The sequence below is a fragment of the Dreissena polymorpha genome, chromosome 3 (assembly GCF_020536995.1).
Source record: "Dreissena polymorpha isolate Duluth1 chromosome 3, UMN_Dpol_1.0, whole genome shotgun sequence".
Lineage (NCBI taxonomy): Eukaryota > Metazoa > Mollusca > Bivalvia > Myida > Dreissenidae > Dreissena > Dreissena polymorpha.
Window position 1 is genome coordinate 124,859,458 of NC_068357.1, and position 22,420 is coordinate 124,881,877.

Sequence of the window (22,420 nt, forward strand, 5' to 3'; positions counted from 1 at the left end):
TGTAAATCGCGGTCAAAATTGACCGAAAAATACCGTTTTGTTTTTGTTCACAAAACAATGTCTTGAGGAAAACACGTAAAAGCTAAAAGGGGCTATAAAAGCATCCTTTTTCTAACCGACCATACATTTTTGGTACCGTTGTTATGGTTTTCTTCCACTGTTTCTAAATATGTAAAAAAAATTGTGAGAAAGCATAATATGAAATAAGGCGATGCATCAAAGCGAGCTCAATTAATCTGTAATAGAAGAAACCACGGACTCTAGATGACAATATACAATATACGCACCGTGAAGAAACTAACTCACAACTTATATACAGAAAATATTTGAATTAAATCATTAAAGGCACTTCTAGCAGAAGAACCTGGAGTTCGTAAAGACTTTTATTAAAAAGTAAGGAAATGAACTTTCAATTATTACTTTAATCAGCAATTCAACAACAAACGGGCCATATTAAAGGGTTTCATGTGACCTAATGAACTGAACTGTTAGCCCAAAAACCCCGCCCAAAACAGATTGTCATCCTATTCGTTGCCATCCTTGCAACCACAATTTACCTACGAAGGTCAGATCGGGATTCGAACCCGAAACCACCCATTAGCCATCTAAATAAGATATGATTCCGGCCTGGGTTGCTCTACCAATTAAGCTATTCTGACCTTTTGAAAAATATATGGGTAAACTGCAATTCTGTTGAATAGCATGATTAACTTGCTTAGAAAAACAACTTAATAGAACAACTTTTTGCTACTTTACACGGCATTTTTGGCATTTTTTCTATTTTTGGAAATGTTGTAAACTGTTGTTTAGTAATACATTCTAATAAATGTGCTCTCATTCTTGGTAAATCATATCTGATAATTGAAAAATCTACATCATAATTGTTGTGTAACACCTCAGTAAGATTTGCAATAGCAAAAACACCACAATCTGTGTAATTAGGTTGACGTTGTACGTCGGGTATTTGTACTTGTACACTGCGCTCTCCATTTTCATAGATTTGAGCGATTTGAATTGAAATACTACTGTTTAGAGTTCTTGGAGATTTTAAACTGTCCACCACAATAACATGTCGATCTTTCTGTGATTGGTATGGTAATACCCAGTGATTACTGGCGTTGTAATGTATTTGGGCGGACGGGGGATTTTGTTTCGTTAAACGTTTATTTATATCCCAGGTACCTAAATCATGATTAAAGTACGGAGCAAGAAGTGTGTTCTGCATCCCACTGTCAAGCGCGAATTGTTCTTTTAGCATTTGCTGACATTTGTTTATTATTGGGTCGTTCAGCCACCCAGATGGATTTTTAACTAGCTCTAAATCTATTGTAGATATATTTGCAATTTCTACATTATCGTCTTCCGCGTCATCAATGGTCATTTGATTAAAACACGTCTGTCCACTGGTAAATGAATCATCGCTGCTTATATTTAAATGGTTTTCTTCTTCGAGAACGTCTTCTGCAATTGAACTTAAATTGTTGTCAAACTTTATTTGTTTACAAGAAGTGAATGAATTGTTGGTGTTCCGGCTTCTTTTTTTAGACGTTGGTGTTTTGGGGGTTGATGCTATTAAATTGGCGAGCTTTTGTTTCAGCGATGTGTCGCAAGATTTTTCAGTTGGTGTCATGAGTATTGAATCGGGTGCTGGGTTAATTTCGAAGTCGGCTTTTTTCGGTTTCTTTTGTCCCGTTTTTTTTGGCAACACGCGGTTTGCTATTTTTTCGGAGAAGCGTGAGATTTTTAAGCGTGCGTTTATCACAGATTCCATCAATACCAAAATATGAATCATTTTCTGCACACGTGAAATGCAAATTATTTCATTGCGAATGAGATGCTACTAGATTGATGTAATGACAGCGATGAATTGAAAGAATCTGTTTGTCTTACATGTACACTATACATGAAAGGAAGGTATCATTAATCTCGTTTATTTTATATATATTATTATGAAAAATTATTCCGTAAAAGGCATAGTCAAACGGAAAAACTTTTCATGGTTATTATAATATATCATTCCTTCACTAAAATGAATGATATCTCTTTGGATAGTTGTCAATTTTGTGGTTCAAAATTGAAATGTCATAATATGTAACGTCTCTTACAGAGTATATTATATATACGATTTTGTAGTGACTGTCATGTTTTATACATAGCACACACAATGCACCCATATCCGATTTTTCGTCATTTAAAGTCAAAAGTTTCAATTGGTTGCATCAAAATATCACTCACTACAAGTTGGTTTTTAACTACTTCAAAAAATGAAAATGTCCCTTTAATTGACTATAGAGGATTTGACACCATTTTGTTAATGCTGTTAGTACAGATGACATAATAGTTTCAGATTTTAATTCGCACCTTTCGCTTAACTCAACGTTCAATGGCACGCGCACTTATTATTGTAACTAATGCAAGATAAAATTAATATGTGAATACTTTCTAAAAAACCACTATCCTGCGAAAATGGATCTTATTTGATTGTGGTTCCCTCTTAAGTTGTCCGTCGACTTTAAGAATAATGTGTCAGTAATAAAAGTATTGTACATATTCACATGCTTTGTAATAAATGAAAGATGCAAATGTGTCCAATTCATCTTTTTCAGTGCGCTTAATGTAGCTTTTTTACCTGTGACTACGTGCTTATTTTTTCGAATAAATGAAAGATTCAAATGTGTCTTATTGATATAATACTACATGCTATACTGCCAGAGTCATGCGAAAATGGATCTTATTTCTTAATATCCAACTTAATTAGCGCCGTCTTTATAAAGGCTATGTCTATTTAAAGAACAGATTACGGGGCGCCTAAATTACAGTGACGTTTATACTAATGTGCAACAATGATGTGGGTCCACTCTCGTTGTTTATTTTAAATGTACATAACAATTTGGCAATAAATGACATCAGTTATTTTCAGTAAATCCAATTTGTTCATAACAGTAGCCAGGTGCCTGAGATAGAGCTGATAAATAGGGATAACCACAGCGGGTGGCTAATACACAGTGTAGACTTCCCCTGTTTTATTATTGGAATTGTTTTTTATCTGATTGGCATTTATGAAGTGTATTAATTCGGGTCTGTTGGCGATCATTTTATGTGCAAAACTGTGTTTCTTACATACTTTCAATCGTTATGCTTTTGAACACAATTTCATGAAACCATTTAATTAAATACATTGGCGCGTTGGAACATGAATTATAAATCAAGCTGAGTGGTATCAGTTTTTAAATCGCATAACTCGCTTAAATCAACGTTCAATGTCACGCACGCTTAACAAAATTATAAAAACATCACGTGATTCATTATATTTGTTTAAAAAAGTATGTACACATATTATATGTATTGGTATATTTTGTTTTTGTTTTTAATCAACAAGAAAAAATAAAACATTGTCATATATATAGCGCTTTACCTTTGCAAAATTCTACATTACATAAAGAAGTATCGTATTTGTTAAAGTGAACATGCTTGACATATTTATAATGCATTATTACAAGTATTATAGTGCAAACGGAATTTGACCTTTAACTTTATGCAATCCACATTTTTAAGCGTCGTATTGTAACAGTAGCAGACAACAGGCATCAGGTTAATAAGAATAACTGATGTATGTATTGAACGTGAATAACATCACCAAGTAACATGTTTTGAAATTACAAATAATAGTATAACATTATTCATCTATCAATGGTCATTAAAAGCTATGTTTAAAAGCAAATAATATCACAATGTTTGCCGAAATAAACAATTATTCTGTGTTTGTGTCACGCTCTATTGGTATTTAAGTCGGTCCATACAATCACCGAAAAGCACCGAAAAACACTCAATTTCTCTCTCTATATATGCAATATATCGTTTCTAGCGTGTGTTAACGGGTTTAATTAGTTATTAATGGTTATATGAATGTATTTTGCCCAAAATTGGATGAATATCGGCAATATACCGACCGAATAGCAATTCATGTGAAGACCGAAAAGCAATCAATTTCTCGCTATATAAATGAAAAATTGCGTTTCTATTGTGTGTAACGGATTAAATGAGTTATAAATGGTTATATTTTATGCATACTTATACTACCTTTTGTTTATTATGATGTATTAATGCCCAAAATTGGATAAATATCGGCAATATACCGCCCGAAAAGCACTTCATGTGACGACCGAAAAGCACTCAATTTCTCGCTATATATATATGAAAACTGGCGTTTCTATTGTGTGTAAACGGACTAAATTAGTTATAAATGGTTATATTTCATGCATATTTATACTACCTTGTGTTTATTATGATGTATTAATGCCCCAAATTGGATAAATATCGGCAATATACCGACCGAAAAGCACGTCATGTGAAGACCGAAAAGCACTCGATTTCTCGCAATATATATTAAAAATTGCGTTTCTGTTGTGTGTAAATGGACTAAATTAGATAAAAATGGTTATATTTCATGCATATTTATACTACCTTGTGTTTATTATGATGTATTAATGCCCAAAATTGGATAAATATCGGCAATATACCGACCGAAAAGCACTTCATGTGAAGACCGAAAAGCACTCCCGCGACAGCACAGAATCACAGAAAAGCACTCAATTTCTTCATATTTACATGAAAGTAAGCCATAAGTGCCGTTTATAATGGATTGAAAACATGTACGTATTAATTAAGTCATTAATGACTTCGTTAAATATTGATTTAAGTTTAAAGATTACGCACAATAGTATTTTTATTTGCAACCGAAAAGCACTATCGCGCCAGCATAGAATCACCGAAAAGCACTCAATTATTCTATATATACATGAAAGTAAACTATAAGGGCCGATTTTAATGGAGTGAAAAAATGTACATATTTATTTAGTCAATAATGACTTCGTAAAATATTGATTTAAGTTTAAACATAAAAAAGGCAGTTCTTCTTTTCATTGCATCAAATTAAAGGTTAAAGACCGATTGTTTAAAAAAACTGCTATTTTATGAATATATATCAAGCACGTACACTTAACAAAAAAATACGATATTTCTTTATTTAATGTAGAATTTTGAAATAGTAAAGCGCTTTATACATAACAATGCTTCTTTCTGGTACTTCTTGAGTAAATAAACAACAATGTATAGCATATTATATTTGTACATAATTTATAAAAAGAACTATGCGCGTCCCATTGAACGTTGAGTTAAGCGAGAGTTGAGAATTAAATTACACATTCATTGTTTTATTTTTATTTTTAATTTAAATGATTGAAAAGTTATGTCAGAAAACCAGCTTTTCTGCATTAAATGACCTTTAACAAAACGCCATCAGACCCGAATGAATACACGTCATTTATTCCAAGCAGGTAAATAACAAATACTATAATAAAACAGGGGAAGTCTACACTGTGTATTAGCAACCTGCTGTGGTTATCGTATCAGCTCAATACACAGGAACATGGCCATAATGGCTACTGTACTGGAAAAATTGGATTTACAGTCAAAATAACCAATTTCGTTTAAGTCTACACTGTGTATTAGCAACTTGCTGTGGTGATCTTATCAGCTCAATACACAGGAACATGGCTACTGTACGGAAAAAAATGGATTTACAGCCAAAATAACTGATTTCATTTATTGCTGAAGTGGTGTGTAATTTAAATTAACAACGAGCATTGATCCACCTCACCGTTGCACATTATATTAAATTAATTAATTTAATGAACTAATTAAAGACGGCGCTAATAAAGTGTGAAGGTGGAAATTAAGAAATAAGATATATTTTCGCATGACACTGAATACACACGATACATGGATAAAATATAAATAAGACAAATTTGAATCTTTCATTTCTCCAACAAAATAGCACGTAGTCACATATATAAGATAGCTTAAAGACCAGAAAACAATATAAGTTAGACACATTTGCATCTTTCATATCTTAAAAAAACAAACATGTGAATCTAAAGCAAAAAAAACCCCGTTAAAACAGGCTGACTTTGACCGGGATATACAGGCGGACTCTGACCCTGCCATAAATTATTTTGACATGGTTAATAACTGTGGAGTATCTTCTTTACAACGGTACCACTATAATTAATATCGAACGAATAATAATGCATTTATAACCATTTTCGCTTTGATGCTTCGCCTTATTTCATATTATGCTTTCTCACAATATTTTTTTACATATTTAGAAACAGTGGAAGAATACCGTAACAACGGTACCAAAAATGTATGGTCGGTTGGGAAAAGGATGCTTTTATAACCCCTTTTAGCTTTTCCGTGTTTTCATCAAGACATTGTTCTGTGTAAAAAAACACGGTATTTTTCGGTCAACTTTTACCGCACAGCGATTTACAGGTTGACACTGTCCCTGCCATAAAATATTTTAACATCATTAGAAACTGTGGAGGTCCTTCTTTGCAACGGTACCATTATAATTAATATCGGACGAATAATAATGCATTTATAACCATTTATATTGGTTCCGGGTTTTCTTTACGGCATTTGCGTGTGTAAAAAAACCCCGTTAAAACAGGCCGACTTTGTCCGCGATTTACAGGCCGACTCTGACCCTGCCATAAACTATTTTATATAATATTAGAAACTGTAGAGGATCTTCTTTACAACGGTACCATTATAATTAATATCGGACGAATAATAATGAAGTTATAACCATTTATATCGGTTCCGGGTTTTCTTTACGGCATTTGCGTGTGTAAAAAAAAACCGTTAAAACAGGCCGACTTTGTCCGCAATTTACAGGCCGACTACGACCCTGCCATAAAATATTTTGATATGGTTAGAATCTGTAGAGGATCTTCTTTACAACGGTACCATTATAATTAATATCGGACGAATAATAATGAAGTTATAACCATTTATATCGGTTCCGGGTTTTCTTTACGGCATTTGCGTGTGTAAAAAAACCGTTAAAACAGGCCGACTTTGTCCGCGATTTACAGGCCGACTACGACCCTGCCATAAAATATTTTGATATGGTTAGAATCTGTAGAGGATCTTCTTTACAACGGTACCATTATAATTAATATCGGACGAATAATAATGAAGTTATAACCATTTATATCGGTTCCGGGTTTTCTTTACGGCATTTGCGTGTGTAAAAAAAAATCGTTAAAACAGTCCGACTTTGTCCGCGATTTACAGGCCGACTACGACCCTGCCATAAAATATTTTGATATGGTTAGAATCTGTAGAGGATCTTCTTTACAACGGTACCATTATAATTAATATCGGACGAATAATAATGAAGTTATAACCATTTATATCGGTTCCGGGTTTTCTTTTCGGCATTTGCGTGTGTAAAAAAAAACGTTAAAACAGGCCGACTTTGTCCGCGATTTACTGGCCGACTACGACCCTGCCATAAAATATTTTGATATGGTTAGAATCTGTAGAGGATCTTCTTTACAACGGTACCATTATAATTAATATCGGACGAATAATAATGAAGTTATAACCATTTATATCGGTTCCGGGTTTTCTTCTCGGCATTTGCGTGTGTAAAAAAAAACGTTAAAACAGGCCGACTTTGTCCGCGATTTACAGGCCGACTACGACCCTGCCATAAAATATTTTGATATGGTTAGAATCTGTAGAGGATCTTCTTTACAACGGTACCATTATAATTAATATCGGACGAATAATAATGAAGTTATAACCATTTATATCGGTTCCGGGTTTTCTTTTCGGCATTTGCGTGTGTAAAAAAAAACGTTAAAACAGGCCGACTTTGTCCGCGATTTACAGGCCGACTACGACCCTGCCATAAAATATTTTGATATGGTTAGAATCTGTAGAGGATCTTCTTTACAACGGTACCATTATAATTAATATCGGACGAATAATAATGAAGTTATAACCATTTATATCGGTTCCGGGTTTTCTTTTCGGCATTTGCGTGTGTAAAAAAAAAACGTTAAAACAGGCCAACTTTGTCCGCAATTTACAGGCCGACTACGACCCTGCCATAAAATATTTTGATATGGTTAGAATCTGTAGAGGATCTTCTTTACAACGGTACCATTATAATTAATATCGGACGAATAATAATGAAGTTATAACCATTTATATCGGTTCCGGGTTTTCTTCTCGGCATTTGCGTGTGTAAAAAAAAACGTTAAAACAGGCCGACTTTGTCCGCGATTTACAGGCCGACTACGACCCTGCCATAAAATATTTTGATATGGTTAGAATCTGTAGAGGATCTTCTTTACAACGGTACCATTATAATTAATATCGGACGAATAATAATGAAGTTATAACCATTTATATCGGTTCCGGTTTTTCTTTTCGGCATTTGCGTGTGTAAAAAAAAACGTTAAAACAGGCCGACTTTGTCCGCGATTTACAGGCCGACTACGACCCTGCCATAAAATATTTTGATATGGTTAGAATCTGTAGAGGATCTTCTTTACAACGGTACCATTATAATTAATATCGGACGAATAATAATGAAGTTATAACCATTTATATCGGTTCCGGGTTTTCTTTTCGGCATTTGCGTGTGTAAAAAAAAACGTTAAAACAGGCCAACTTTGTCCGCGATTTACAGGCCGACTACGACCCTGCCATAAAATATTTTGATATGGTTAGAATCTGTAGAGGATCTTCTTTACAACGGTACCATTATAATTAATATCGGACGAATAATAATGAAGTTATAACCATTTATATCGGTTCCGGGTTTTACCATAAAGATTTCCGGATAGTTCCGGGTTTTATACCTCGCCGTCGAAATATACCCTACTTGAGTCGAACCGGTTACCTAATTGAGTGTCAAAACCCAACCATTGCACTCATTGCGTGTTGTTAAGGTCGTTAGCTGCTCCCCGCTAGTCGTCGATTGAACATTGGAAATCGTCAAATTTGATTATATTTAATGTTTGGAGGATATATTGGCATTCAACTTGTTCACATGACGACAGATGCTGTAACAATTTATTCACAAACTCAAATATAAAAATCACTTAAAAACAAATATCCAGATTATTGTATATTTTTTGGTATTTCAATTCCAACAGTTTTAAGCAAATATTAAAATATAATAATTGCTAGCATCAAGTAATATGTAAACACTTATTTATTAAATGTAAGTATGTTCTATTTTAAAAAAATACGGATAATGAAACAATGTAATCAATATTTTACGTAAAACATGCATCTGTTCCAATTGCTCAGTTATTCAGTATCATTATTGAAATAGTATTGATATCAATTAAAAATATAGATAAATATTATATTCTATAATCATGTTATCACGTAAACATTAGATTTTGTTTTGAAATATTAAATTTAAAAAAAATGAATAGCATTCATGCGTGGTAAGAAAATCACGTCCTAGCATACTTAATTGCCATAGCTAAACAGTGAATATCTAATTAACGTTAATGCTACTTATGTCATGTGAAGAAAGATAAACATTATTTTATGTATGACCTTTCGGATATATGTATGTTTCGGATATTTCTTTCTTTATTTACGTTATATTGTGTAAATACACGTACTTAGATGGTCTTCTTATCTAAGCAAATACCAGACAGAAAAAGTACATGCTGGAATTTGCAGATTATAAAAAAAGAGGTATACATTAATAAGTAGATTTTTATTCATTTGAGTCAACTGGCGTGAATTTTTCCTACATTTTATTGGCTGTTTATAAAGGTCAATAAAGGTAAAATTGGTAAAACCTGGGTTAGACAGTCATATCGAAAAAATACACATTTGTGCGTTTGGGTTCAACCAGATTATGTTGAAATGTCCATTTTAAATATTTTCGTTCATATTCATAATTGTTTATCCTTAGCTGCTTAAAAAAAATCACAAGTTATTTGTTCATGTTTACGCAGTGACATTCACTATGATGACGAAAATCATGGTGACATTCGCAGTGAAAGAAGCTCATCTTTCTGTTTGCTTTTGATAGAGATTTATAACAAATACTATGATTCAACCGGCCGCAACAAAGAACCCGTATTTTGATGGTAAATTATGAATGGAAGCAGTTTCAGTACCTCTGTGGAATATAAAATGTTGTTATGTTGAGAAGAAAAACCAAATTTGGTTCAAAAAGATAAATCTATAGATATACATGCATGAAAAGATAACATTTACTTCAAGTAAAGGATTTCATGAGAAAGAATTCATCATGCTATATTCCTTGGGCTGAAGAAGGTCTCAAATTTTATGTTGAATTGACCATTTCTGGTTCTGGTTATATATTCTAATGATATTAATGTTGCTAATAAAAGTAAGATAACTATGTATTACCTTGCTTCACCATATCGCTACCAGTATATAGTATTTCCGTGCTGAGCCTGCTCGAGACAGAAACTGAACACGTTGTTTTGGAAATGTAACTAGGTCCAGTGACCTTTCTATCTCATGTAAGATTATAGCCGATTTTGGGGGACGAAGAGTATTCTAACTATGACAGTATTGCACCCGCTAAAACTTTCAATACGATATATAATAGTTTCACTTTCAACACTACATTTAAATTATCCCCAACCGTCACGAGGAATCCTTATAATTTTCAAATTAGCCGAAGCTGAATTAAAATTTATTCATGCGGGCTTACTGGGGGGGGGGAATAGTTCTATTGGATTGGATTAGAAATATAGGTCAGAACATGTGGTATACAGTTTCGCCGAAAAATTGTTATGCCAGATTCGTTGCAACCAAATAATGAACAGAACTTGGCTTATAAATAATCCGTTTTAATTCAATAATATGTAATACAGATTTTTAAGCAACAAACATTTACATATAAAAGATGTTTATGGAAAAGGTGCAATTAAAATTAATTCTTAATTTTAAGAATGACAAGTTCGATTCAGATATAAACAAAAATGAAATTATTGACCATAAATTTACAATTCATTAAAATATCGGATTTGTGATTCTATGTACGATTCGTTGATTTTTCTGCAAATTTGTGCGCTAAACTTTACCGCGAAATATTTTTTGAAATGACTAACTAATTCAAGATGCTACGTCACAGATGATAAGTTCAATATATATGCGGCACATAAACTTGTTTTCAATATCAGTGGCTGTACGGCTACCGCAGTGGTTGGTGCGCGCGCTTCTCACAAAAGCGACGCGGGAACAATCCCCGTTTTAGGCGCACGTGAGTTTGGTGTGTGGTCACCATACCGGACAGGTGCAGTTTCATCAGGGTACTCCGGCCCTTCCCTCCACAACACACGATCACATAAAAATGAAAATCTTTCAGTAACACTTAATATTTAGATATTGGTCTGTTAAGCAAATTTCCTAACTTTAGCGAGTCTAGTAATCAAATAAGGCAGGAGTGATGCCGACACTCCGGGTCCTCACATAATGCAGCCTCATGCGCGGAAGGACCTCATTAACTTTAAAATACACATACACATGTTTCGAAACAAAAAACAGAGTACGATACTTATAAAATGCAGCAAATAAACAATCGTTTAATTGTATAATATTAATACAAAATTATATCGGATTAGCAGACTAAAAGCCTTTCATAAAATAGACAATGACTTTTCGCTATGTGTAAATAATAATGATTTAAGATTTTTTATGCCAAACTTGACTAATGTTTGTTCAACTGTATACTGAAAAATATGTTGAAATGGTTGAATATCATGGAACAAGTTATTGGCCTGTATAAGGTCTGCATTCAAATTCTCTTCTTAAGAGGCGGTTGTACTAACCATGCCAATAAAATCTATGCTCTTTGAAACATAGTTAGTGAAATTGATGTTTTAGTTATGTCGACGTGGTAATATTTAAGTGTTTAAAAGGTTTTTAATTAACTGAAAACGAACGCTTAGAATGACTAATGATTTGCTACACAAAAGAACTAAAAGGCACCTTCAAATACCACTTTCGTACTATAGTGTGCGACTGTATCTGGTGCACGCTCGGGCGTTGTGGCCGAATTATTTCCACGCCGCTCTGACTTAAGAAAGACGAATGTTGAGTAAGTGAGACGGGCTTTACCCAGAACCGCGTTATTTAATTTCCCGCAAAAAGTGACAGGTATGTAAATATTCATGTATAGGAAAAGTGTAAGTTGTTTTAAGACACAACAAACATATTCTTGAATCGTAAACGTATTCCATAAATTGTACCTTATATTAATTTATCTAGTTAAATAAACTAAACACCGTGAGAGTGACTCAGTGAGTCACACTTCGTGTAGTCCATATTTATAAACGGACTCCCAGAGCCTTTGATGATTTTTGCTTTGACGACTCTGGGCAGGACCAGAACACCACCTTTGGGGAAGGGGCAACAGCCATTTTTTTCGGAGGAAAAAAGACACAATTTTCTGGCTTTGGAGAATGAAAAATACTGAGATAGATTGGAAATTTAGAGAAAAATGCATGATTTTAAAGAAATTTCTGTAGGGGAAAGGGCTTTTTTGGTTAAGGGGAAGAAAAAGACGCCCCTTACGAAGTTTTTTTTTGGCCCTGCTGGGAGACCATGTGCTCCCCTTCATAAAAACACTGCAGTTCTTCACTGTGATTAAGTGTGCACCACTAATCAGGCGTCGTTGTTATCAATGAAGGTAGCGATTAATAAACTTAAAAAACACATTAAATTTACCTGAATGGCAGTCTACGGACGTTATCCTTTGCATGACACCTAAAAAACACGACGATGTTTCTTCACACTTTTCTTGCTGACTTGTTTATGTTAAAATTTGGAATACTGTAAATATTCGACATCTGTTCGAAAACTTTACCGACATAGGCTACATCAAACAACACTATGCGCAGAAGATTGGTGTACTGCTACCAAACTGATAGCGACATTTTAAGTCTGCAACACAGTGCTCCAGCTAGGCCTAAATCGAAGGGCGCCGCGCCTTGCCCTCCCAAACCTCCGTCCTGCTGCCCCGAACCTCCGCCTTGCCCCCCCCCCCCCCCCCCCCCTCAAAAAAAAAAAATTTTTTTTTTTTTTTTTTTTACATATGATAAGTCATAAATCTCTTATTACATTGTAATTAATTTAATCCTCATTGTAGACATTATATTTTAATGGTTTAATAATATTGGGAATAATACAATTCTTTATAACATGTAAATTAACATGCAATAGAAAGCATTCCAGAAAACACCCGCGCGCTCGAACGTGCCCTTTTTACAAAATACTGCGCGTCGAAAGTGCCCTTTTCACAAAATACTGCGCTTCAAAAGTGCTTTTTTGACAAAAAAGCCCCCCCTGCCCTTTTCAAATCCTAGCTGGAGCACTGCATCATTACAATTCACCACAGTTTTCCAATATGGTGGAAAGAGCCTACGAAAGAGTGAATGTTTTTCTTTTTTTTATAAAGTACCGGAAAAAGTCACTTTCCCAATGAGGAAAAAACTAAACATTTCTCAAGTGCTGTTAAAAAAATTCCCAATGGAATGTATCAACAACAAAAAAATTATGTTTTTTTAGTAAATCAAACATTTAAATTATTTCCCTATGCAGAAAATATAATATAATACAATATTGACAACCTGAAAACACTTCGTTATCAATTTTAAAGTATTTGTAAAAAAACAAATAAAATACACCAATTTCCCAATCTAAACACTTCAAGATGTGAATTTCCCCATTTTCAGCTTTTTTCGCGCTAATATTTCCGTATCGCGCTGGTGGTGGTACTTTTACTAATCCGGCATAAAAAGTCACTGCAAAGAATAACTAAGTAAACTAAAAGCAGTTATTTCTTGCTTAAATGGTACCATTTGCATGACTTTGTGCTTTAGACAGGTGAATGTTGATAAGTTTTGTCAATATCAGTCTTCCTTAGCCCGTTTTCGTCTTCCAATACAGCACGAGACAGATTTAGTGCAGCTTCTTAGAGCAAGGTTCATATGTTTACAGTAGAATGCGGCTATGCTGTGATATTGAAGTAGTAGAGAGAGCTACAGGTTCTCTGAGCTTAAAGAAGGGAAAACCGATCCGTGCCCAACTAGCGGTGGGGAAGAGCCCGCCTTCAGACAGCGTCTACATGATGGTCTGTACCACTAAAAATAAGAATGGAACAAAATATCAGGTTTGATGTTTTCCGTGCTCATAGTATTTTGTATTTTGAGTTATTTTTTTTGGTAAAATTATTGACTACTTAAGCTTTTGATTCAAAGAGATCCTTTATTTAATGGAAAAAAAAAAAAGTAAAAAAATTGAATAAATAAATAAGGTTTATATTTAAAACATTTTTGTGCGATTAAAAATGAGTGTTTCAGAGGGAAAGATTTGTTACCTTTTAATTTCAAAAGGGAACAAATTAAACAGGTTATGCTTCAAGTAACTTCCCTGGAGTTTGTGTAATTACTACTATTTTATATACAAAAGAGTAATACATTTTGCATTTTTTTGTACCTGCAGATCAAGGGAAACATCGAGAAGGTGTTCACCAAATGTGTATCTGAAGGCAAGGCTACAATACGATTGATAAGTCCTGAGAGGGACATCTGTATTAGTAAGGTACGTCAGAGAAAGGCCAGGCACATCTGCATTTGTAAGGTACGTCAGAGAAAGGCCAGGCACATCTGCATTTGTAAGGTACATCAGAAAAAGGCCAGGCACATCTGCATTAGTAAGGTACGTCAGAAAAAGGCCAGGCACATCTGCATTAGTAAGGTATGTCAAAAAAAGGCCAGGCACGTCTGCATTTGTAAGGTACGTCAGAAAAAGGCCATGCACATCTGCATTAGTAAGGTACGTCAGAGAAAGGCCAGGCTGGTATCAGATTGGAGGAATCCATTGTGTGCGGATTTTTTAATATTTGAAATGCATGCTTTTTCCGCCCTATGCCACGGGTCCGAAATTCAGCCCCATTCCCAATGCAAATCTGCTTGTTTTTTTCCCAATTGAAAAAAAAATTCCCAATTCAAAAAAAAAAAATATTTTTTATTTTTTTATTTTTTTTTATTCTCCTTAAAATATATAAGTTGACCTGATCCAGTGAAGAAAATAGAAAGTATTGCATAATTTAATTAATTGTTGCCTTGAATTTGTTTTTAAAACTGTAAAATATGTAAATGATTATTTAAGACTTTCCTTATTTTCCTCAAAATACGGCGCTTCGCGCGATTTTTTTCACCTCAAAAAATGCCAAGCCTTTTCCCCAAATTCAGATTAAAAAACCTGCACTTATCACACATGTTCATAATATTTTGTAAAACTTTAATAATAAGTTATCCAAATAGTCGTTATTTACCAGTTAACGGCTTCTTTGAAATATAAGAAACACTATTTACATGCGATAATTTTTCTTAATTGAGCCAATGGAGCGGAAAAAGCCTGAAATGCGTTTTAGGTGAAAAAATCTATGTTAATAAATGTAAATCTAAAATTAATTTTATAATAACTAAAAAATGAAATTTAAATATAAACTTTTATCTTTGAAATCCAACACGTTTTGTTGAGAAAATGCCACTATTAAACTTAAAAATAAAGCAGGCAAACATTAATTGTTTGAAAGACTCTTTGTAAGTTGCATATTGAATACACACCAAAGACGGAGTTAAAAATAAAAACAGAAATAAAAAGAATCAAGTCTCATTCTCTGCCCAATTGCAGGCTGATGTTATTCAGCTGAAGAGCTACCTCAACATTTTGAAGCAGGTTGTTCAGGGTCAGATGCCAGACAAATCAGTGTTCTCCAGCCTCGCCCCAGTCAGCGCGAAGAAAATTGAAAGGCCGAAAACGGTCCTGGTGATCACTTGTAAAAAGGACTACCCTCTCACCACAAACTTTCCATCCTCTCTTGAAACTCTACAGGTAACATTTATGGGTATTATGATATATGAATCTTGGTTACAAAATACAGCAGCAGATAGAATTGTGCAAAGCTTAGTCTCTTTGGATTTTGTAGAAATGCCCTTTGTTTCCCTATTTCTGAGTGTCAGTCTATAAGATGTTGTGTTTGCTCCATATCTCCAATGCTCTTTTAATGATTTTCATGAAACTATCCTCAAAACATGTGATGTAGGTGATGAAGACCTTGTGTAGGGGGCATTACCCAGCAATAAGCCAAGGCAAGGCCAATGTCAGACTTGAAAGCTCAATGTTTTAGTCTATGAAGTATGTTTGTTTTGTACCTCCTGTTTTTTTTTTTTACCATTTACCCCTTATAAACACACTTTGACGCGTTTGTAGTCCCTTTGAAAATCTAATAAACTTTAAAACCTTCTTTACTAGAATCAAGTTTGTAAGGCTTCATTTCCAACCTAAAGATACTGATGAGAGGCAAACAGCATAAACCTGAACAGACTGCGAGTTTTCACTTTGCTTCTGAGAGGGAAATGGTTAAAGGATTTTAATGAATCTTGTCTCGGATGTTTATCAAACTGAGACAATGTTCAGAGGGCTTGATGAATTCATGCCCCATCTTGGCCTAACGTGAATATCGAATGGATCACAGTTGCGCTATTAGCTTTTTCAAAGTGTTCTGCCAAAAGATGAGTAAGTAACCTGTTTGCTTATGCCCAACAACTACCACAGATCAGGGCCCGTATTCACCAACACATTCTTAGGCTTTAGAATACAGAATAGACTTAAAATCAACAACAATATGTTCGGCGTTTGAATATTAAGAAGCTACCTCTGGTGATTGTATCATTAACATAATGTTGTACATGAACATTGATGTGAACAAAGGTTATTAGTGCCATGTTTGAAGCAAAATTTAAGCCATTCTTTAATATTCCTGTTTAAAGAATATTCTTTAATATTTGGCTCAAGTCAGAGAATTGTTTGGTGCATAAAGGTCCAGATTCTTAAACTTACCGACCAATAAAAACTGCTGTTATGTATATCAGCCAAGCAAAAGGGGGGCTTAATGCTTGTGCATATTGTTTTGTCAAAAACGGGCTAATAAGGGACAACTGTTACACTTTCAACTGTAATGGATTTTTTTGGTTTAAATAAAATCTCTTCTAAACAAAAATCAGTTAAGGCTTATGTTCTGGTGTTGGTTAAATCTTAATTTGAGATGAAGGTATTTTGCAGTCAATGTGATGATTTCAATTAAAGGGCAATATTGTTGTATGACCATATTGTTTCAACTTAGAACATCTTATTAAAATTTAACAAAAATTAGCCTGATTATCCAATTTAGCATCGCTTTGGAATAACAGGGCCTAATTCATGTGCGCAAAAATTTTCGTCCCATATAAGCCTTACAGGCTAATCAGGGAAGATCTCGGCAGGAATTTTTCGGTTTAGGAAAGTCTCTTCTAAAGGGCAATCCAGTCTAGGGGTAAAGTGTTTTCCATGATTAGCCTATGCTAACTGCACAGGCTAAAATGGAACAACACCTTATGTCAAGGCATTAACCCTTTCAGTGCTGGAACCTAATTTTGAAGGCCTTTGCAAACAGTTTGGATCCAGATGAGACGCCACAGACGTCGCGTCTCATCAGGATTCAAACTGTTTGCTATTTTGATAGTATTATTGGAAAAAAAAAATCAAAGAAAATGCTAATTTTAGAAATTCAGAAGACAACATTTTAGCAGACGACAAATTTCCCAGCATGCAAAGGGTTAAGTTATGTTTCCACAGAGCGTGGCTGAATTAGTAATTTCACTTTGCTTGTTGCAGGTCCATGACTGCAGCATGAAGAAAATGGACTCCAGGATCTTTCAGCTGCGCAACCTAGTCTGTCTTGACCTCAGTGACAACAGTTTGACGGAGGTTCCAGACGGTATCGAAAAACTTCAAAACTTGTCTGACCTCCGACTTAAGTGCAATAAGTTTGAAAAATTCCCAATGAACATCTGTAGACTGAAAAATATCCAGAATAATTTAGCTGTGTTGGACCTGAGTAACAATCAGATGAAAGAATTACCTGTACAGATCTGTGAACTAGCGAACCTTGCGATGTTGAAAATGGATAACAATCTTTTGGAAGCCGTTCCTCCGACCATAGGACGGTTGGCTAATCTGAAGGCAGTGTCGATGTCGAACAATAAGCTGACGGTGCTTCCTGCAGGGTTTATGCGTCTCAGACTGGACTCTGTGGACCTGTTTGGGAACAACTTTGTAAGAACTGAAAATGTGACCTCCAGGGACCATGTTGATGTGCCGTCATTGGTGGAGTGTGCCGCAAGACATATCAGGAAACAGAGGTACATGTGTTCCTGAACTAAAGCTTTTATGAATTATATAATTACTAATAGGCTGGTGTATCAACCCTGTCCTATCATTGTATAGTGTAATAATATGTGTTTTATATTATGTGTTATATATATAAACAACGAAACGCTACTGTATAACGTTGACGTCACTTCCTATGTTTTTTGTTCACATTGATAATACTACTGATGAAGGCTATGGCTGAAACATGTTTAGTATCATTTAAAAAAAAAATTAATTAACAAAACTGAGGTTTTGTATGGATTATTTAATTTTATTGAACTAAAGTATTAAAATTTGTAAAAGTAGCTGTTAGATTATACATGTATTGCAGTTATATGTTATCAGCATGTACAAACACGTTTTTTATTTATTTTAACGACATCATGAAATTTGATGTTTTTTATTCAATATTTTTCATGTATTTCCTTCTTTTTCCAGGCAAATTAGAGATAGAAAAATTGGAAAATGAAATGATAAATACAGTTCCAGGTGAGGGTAGAATACAGATAATTTTATTTGCACATGATCAAATCTGAAGCAAGACAAGACTGTTGATTTAGATATTCTAAACCTCTCAAAGTAAAATTGTCTGTATTCAATTCTAACCCGGCACTTTTTGTATCCTGCACCAGCTGTCTTCACTTACCATTCAGGATTTGAGGGACGTCAGATTGAGACCAGTTTTCCTAAGATATGACGGCAATCACGTCTGAGGAAAACTGGTCTTAATGCGTATGCATACTTAACGCTTTTATGGATTTTTACGTTTAAAGAAAGTCTATTCTAAACGAAAATCCTGTTAAAGTGGAAGTGTGTCCCTGATTAGCCTGTGCAGACTGCACATGCTCATGTGGTACGATACATTACGCACATGAATTAAGCCCAGTTTTCCCAAAATGCAGCTCTTTCATGCCTGTTCCAGAATCCCGTACACAGAAGACGACCTCCACACTCACCTGTGCCGCTACCTCGACTCCGCTCGGGTCTGCTGGTGCGGCAACTTCTGCTTCCAGTGCAGTGTGGCGTACTCCCACATGGTGAACCTTCGCACAGTCACCAGCGCAATCACGGCGGTCGACCTCACCGGCAGCACCTTTGTGCCCGTCCAGGGATTCCTGTGCTCTCCACAGTGTCTCAACAAGTTCAAGACAGATCCAAACGCGTACTGGAGATAAATGTTTGGATGACTTTTGTTTTGTGATGGTCACTTTAAACTATAGTTAAAGTTATGTGAGGATATCATTGGTAGTTAAACTTTGTTTAAAGCTTGTCGGACTATTTAGTTGTTCTCTTTAATACGATTTACTTGGAGATGAACACATGTTAAACAAATTCAACAAGTATCCAAATGCTAACTTACTTTGAACATAAGGTTATTCATTTGTTGGAACATTTATACAGTGAACATTCAGTATTTTTTCTCAGCTTTGAATTTTTTAAGCTTGGATGTTGTTGACGATGTATTCCAATATTGGTTAATATAATTTGCTTTACGTTTTCTGAAGATGCACATTTGGATCTTGCTCTGGGACAAGGGGCTCAATGCACATGCTTAAAGTGTCTTAAGTCACCAGAGTCTAATTAGGGATGAGACAAGGGGCTCAATGCACATGCTTTAAGTGTCTTAAGTCACCATAGTCTAATTAGGGATGAGACAAGGGGCTCAATGCACATGCTTTAAGTGTCTTAAGTCACCAGAGTCTAATTAGGGATGAGACAAGGGGCTCAATGCACATGCTTTAAGTGTCTTAAGTCACCATAGTCTAATTAGGACGAGACAAGGGGCTCAATGCACATGCTTTAAGTGTCTTAAGTCACCAGAGTCTAATTAGGGATGAGACAAGGGGCTCAATGTACATGCTTTAAGTGTCTTAAGTCACCATAGTCTAATTAGGGATGAGACAAGGGGCTCAATGCACATGCTTTAAGTGTCTTAAGTCACCATAGTCTAATTAGGGATGAGACAAGGGGCTCAATGCACATGCTTTAAGTGTCTTAAGTCACCATAGTCTAATTAGGGATGAGACAAGGGGCTCAATGCACATGCTTTAAGTGTCTTAAGTCACCATAGTCTAATTAGGGATGAGACAAGGGGCTCAATGCACATGCTTTAAGTGTCTTAAGTCACCAGAGTCTAATTAGGGATGAGACAAGGGGCTCAATGCACATGCTTTAAGTGTCTTAAGTCACCAGAGTCTAATTAGGGATGAGACAAGGGGCTCAATGCACATGCTTTAAGTGTCTTAAGTCACCATAGTCTAATTAGGGATGAGACAAGGGGCTCAATGCACATGCTTTAAGTGTCTTAAGTCACCATAGTCTAATTAGGGATGAGACAAGGGGCTCAATGCACATGCTTTAAGTGTCTTAAGTCACCATAGTCTAATTAGGGATGAGACATTCCACCTTAACTGCATATCCGGTAAGAAAAGACTTCCTTTAAATGACAAATGTCATAAAAGCACAAAGTATTATTCTTGGTAAGCCTGTGCAGACTGCACCGGCTGATGTTGGACAGCACTATACGTACATGCATTACACCCCCTTTTCACAGAGCACGTCCCATATGATTTAATAAGGTTCAGTTTCGATGTCATGGCTCAGGACTGTTCAAGAATCATATCAGACTGTGTAAATACAATGTTCATACGAGCAATGAACATCTTTCAAAATGTGTTTTGTTCCCTAAAAAGTTGCAGTTATATTATGTCATTTTTTTACAAGGCAGTATCTGTTTGTATGTTTGTTACATGATACATGTCAATTGACAGATGAAGATAAATACTATCTCGTGTTTTGTACCACTACCCAGTTATATTTTCAAATATACAGATATTGAAATGAAAAAAAATGAAAAAAAGGTCTTTGCCGAAATTGAATTTTTGCCCAAATATTGGAGCGGAGGCCGCCACCCCTGCCGCCCCAGCTCCGACGCCTCTGTTAAGTGTTGCATGACCAATTCTTGTTAGAAAATGAGCCTTGTTCTGGGACAACTGGGCTTAATGCGTAGTGTCACAACAGATTAGCCTGTGCAGTCTGCACAAAGCACATGATTATTAGATACAAAACTTTTGTCTCATATGGAAATTTTAGTTTAAGAAAATCTTTTCTAAACAAAATCCAGTCTTGAAGTAACATGATTCTTAACGCACATGTGTTTAGCCCAATTTTCCCAGAACAAGGTTCAAATAATGTTAAAATAATGTTGTGTTGCGTGAATATGATGTATTTAAAGTGCTATTCAATGACCATTTTCATAAAATATTTATGAACATTTCTTAAAAGATGGTTTACATTATATTAAAATAGTTTAAACTGTTATCCGTGTTCCTGGTCATTTCTCCTTTGTTTCAGATAAATTGTTTTAATCAAAATTAAGTGGCAATCAAATAACAGATGCAGTTATATATGCTAGTCACCATTGTGACACATTCTAAACATACTTTATAATAGGACTCGCATTGAAGCACAAACAGCAATCAATAAATAACCCATTTTACTATTTATTATTCCTTAAAGTAATGATTATTGGCAGTAACAACTGAAATTTTTATTTATATGCTGTTTTTAGCTCGACTATTATATATGAAATACATATAGTAGAGCTATCCTACTCAACCCGGACTGGCGTTCCCGTAAGCGTTGCAATGTTAAAGTTTGCGTACCACCTCAAAAATTTCCTATTTCCTATGTCCTTTCACATATTGCTTTTATATTTTGCATACTTCTTTATCAACATGACCCCAATCTATAAACAAGAGCATACAACTGTATCAAGCATTTTGTAAGAATTATGGCCCTTTTTTCACTTAGAATATGCATATTATTGATAAATCTATGTTAAAGTTTGCGTACCACCCATAATATTTCCTATGTCCTTTGACATATTGCTTTCATATTTCGCATGCTTCTTTACCAACATGATCCCAATCTATAAATAAGAGCAGACAACTGTATCAAGCATTTTGACAGAATTATGGCCCCTTTTATACTTAGATAATTTAACATTTGGTTAAGTTTTGTGTTTTGGTCCATTTTTACTCCTAAAGTATCATAGCTATTTGCTTTTTATACTTGGAAAACTTGCTAACTATTGTAAGGGGACTGTACAGGGCAAGTTGCATAACTCTGGTTGGCTTTTAAACGGAATTATGGCCCTTTTTTGTCTTAGTAACTTTGAATATTTTGTTAAATTTTGTGTTCGATCCACTTTACTTCTAAAGTTTCAAGGCTACTGCTTTCAAACTTCAAATACTTTCTTACTATCATGATGTTACTGTACCTAGCAAAGTGAATT

General features: G+C 34.9%; 1 protein-coding gene across 4 annotated transcripts in view; it reads left to right on the forward strand.

Annotated features, from left to right (window-relative positions):
• The window catches only part of LOC127871317 (leucine-rich repeat protein 1-like), a 36,434-nt gene extending 14,990 nt beyond the window's left edge, over positions 1 to 21,444 (forward strand). For 3 of the 4 annotated variants that reach the window (XM_052414113.1, XM_052414114.1, XM_052414115.1), the window contains 5 exons: positions 13,864 to 14,035; positions 14,368 to 14,466; positions 15,565 to 15,765; positions 17,587 to 18,113; positions 19,046 to 21,444. In XM_052414113.1, the coding sequence (XP_052270073.1) occupies positions 13,864 to 14,035; positions 14,368 to 14,466; positions 15,565 to 15,765; positions 17,587 to 18,113; positions 19,046 to 19,298 (1,252 nt within the window). In that variant the 3' untranslated portion in view covers positions 19,299 to 21,444. Of the gene's footprint in view, positions 1 to 11,974; positions 12,022 to 13,863; positions 14,036 to 14,367; positions 14,467 to 15,564; positions 15,766 to 17,586; positions 18,114 to 19,045 lie in introns of those variants that run through there. The other variant, XM_052414116.1, reaches the window with a different exon arrangement.
• Positions 21,445 to 22,420: the final 976 nt, after the last annotated feature.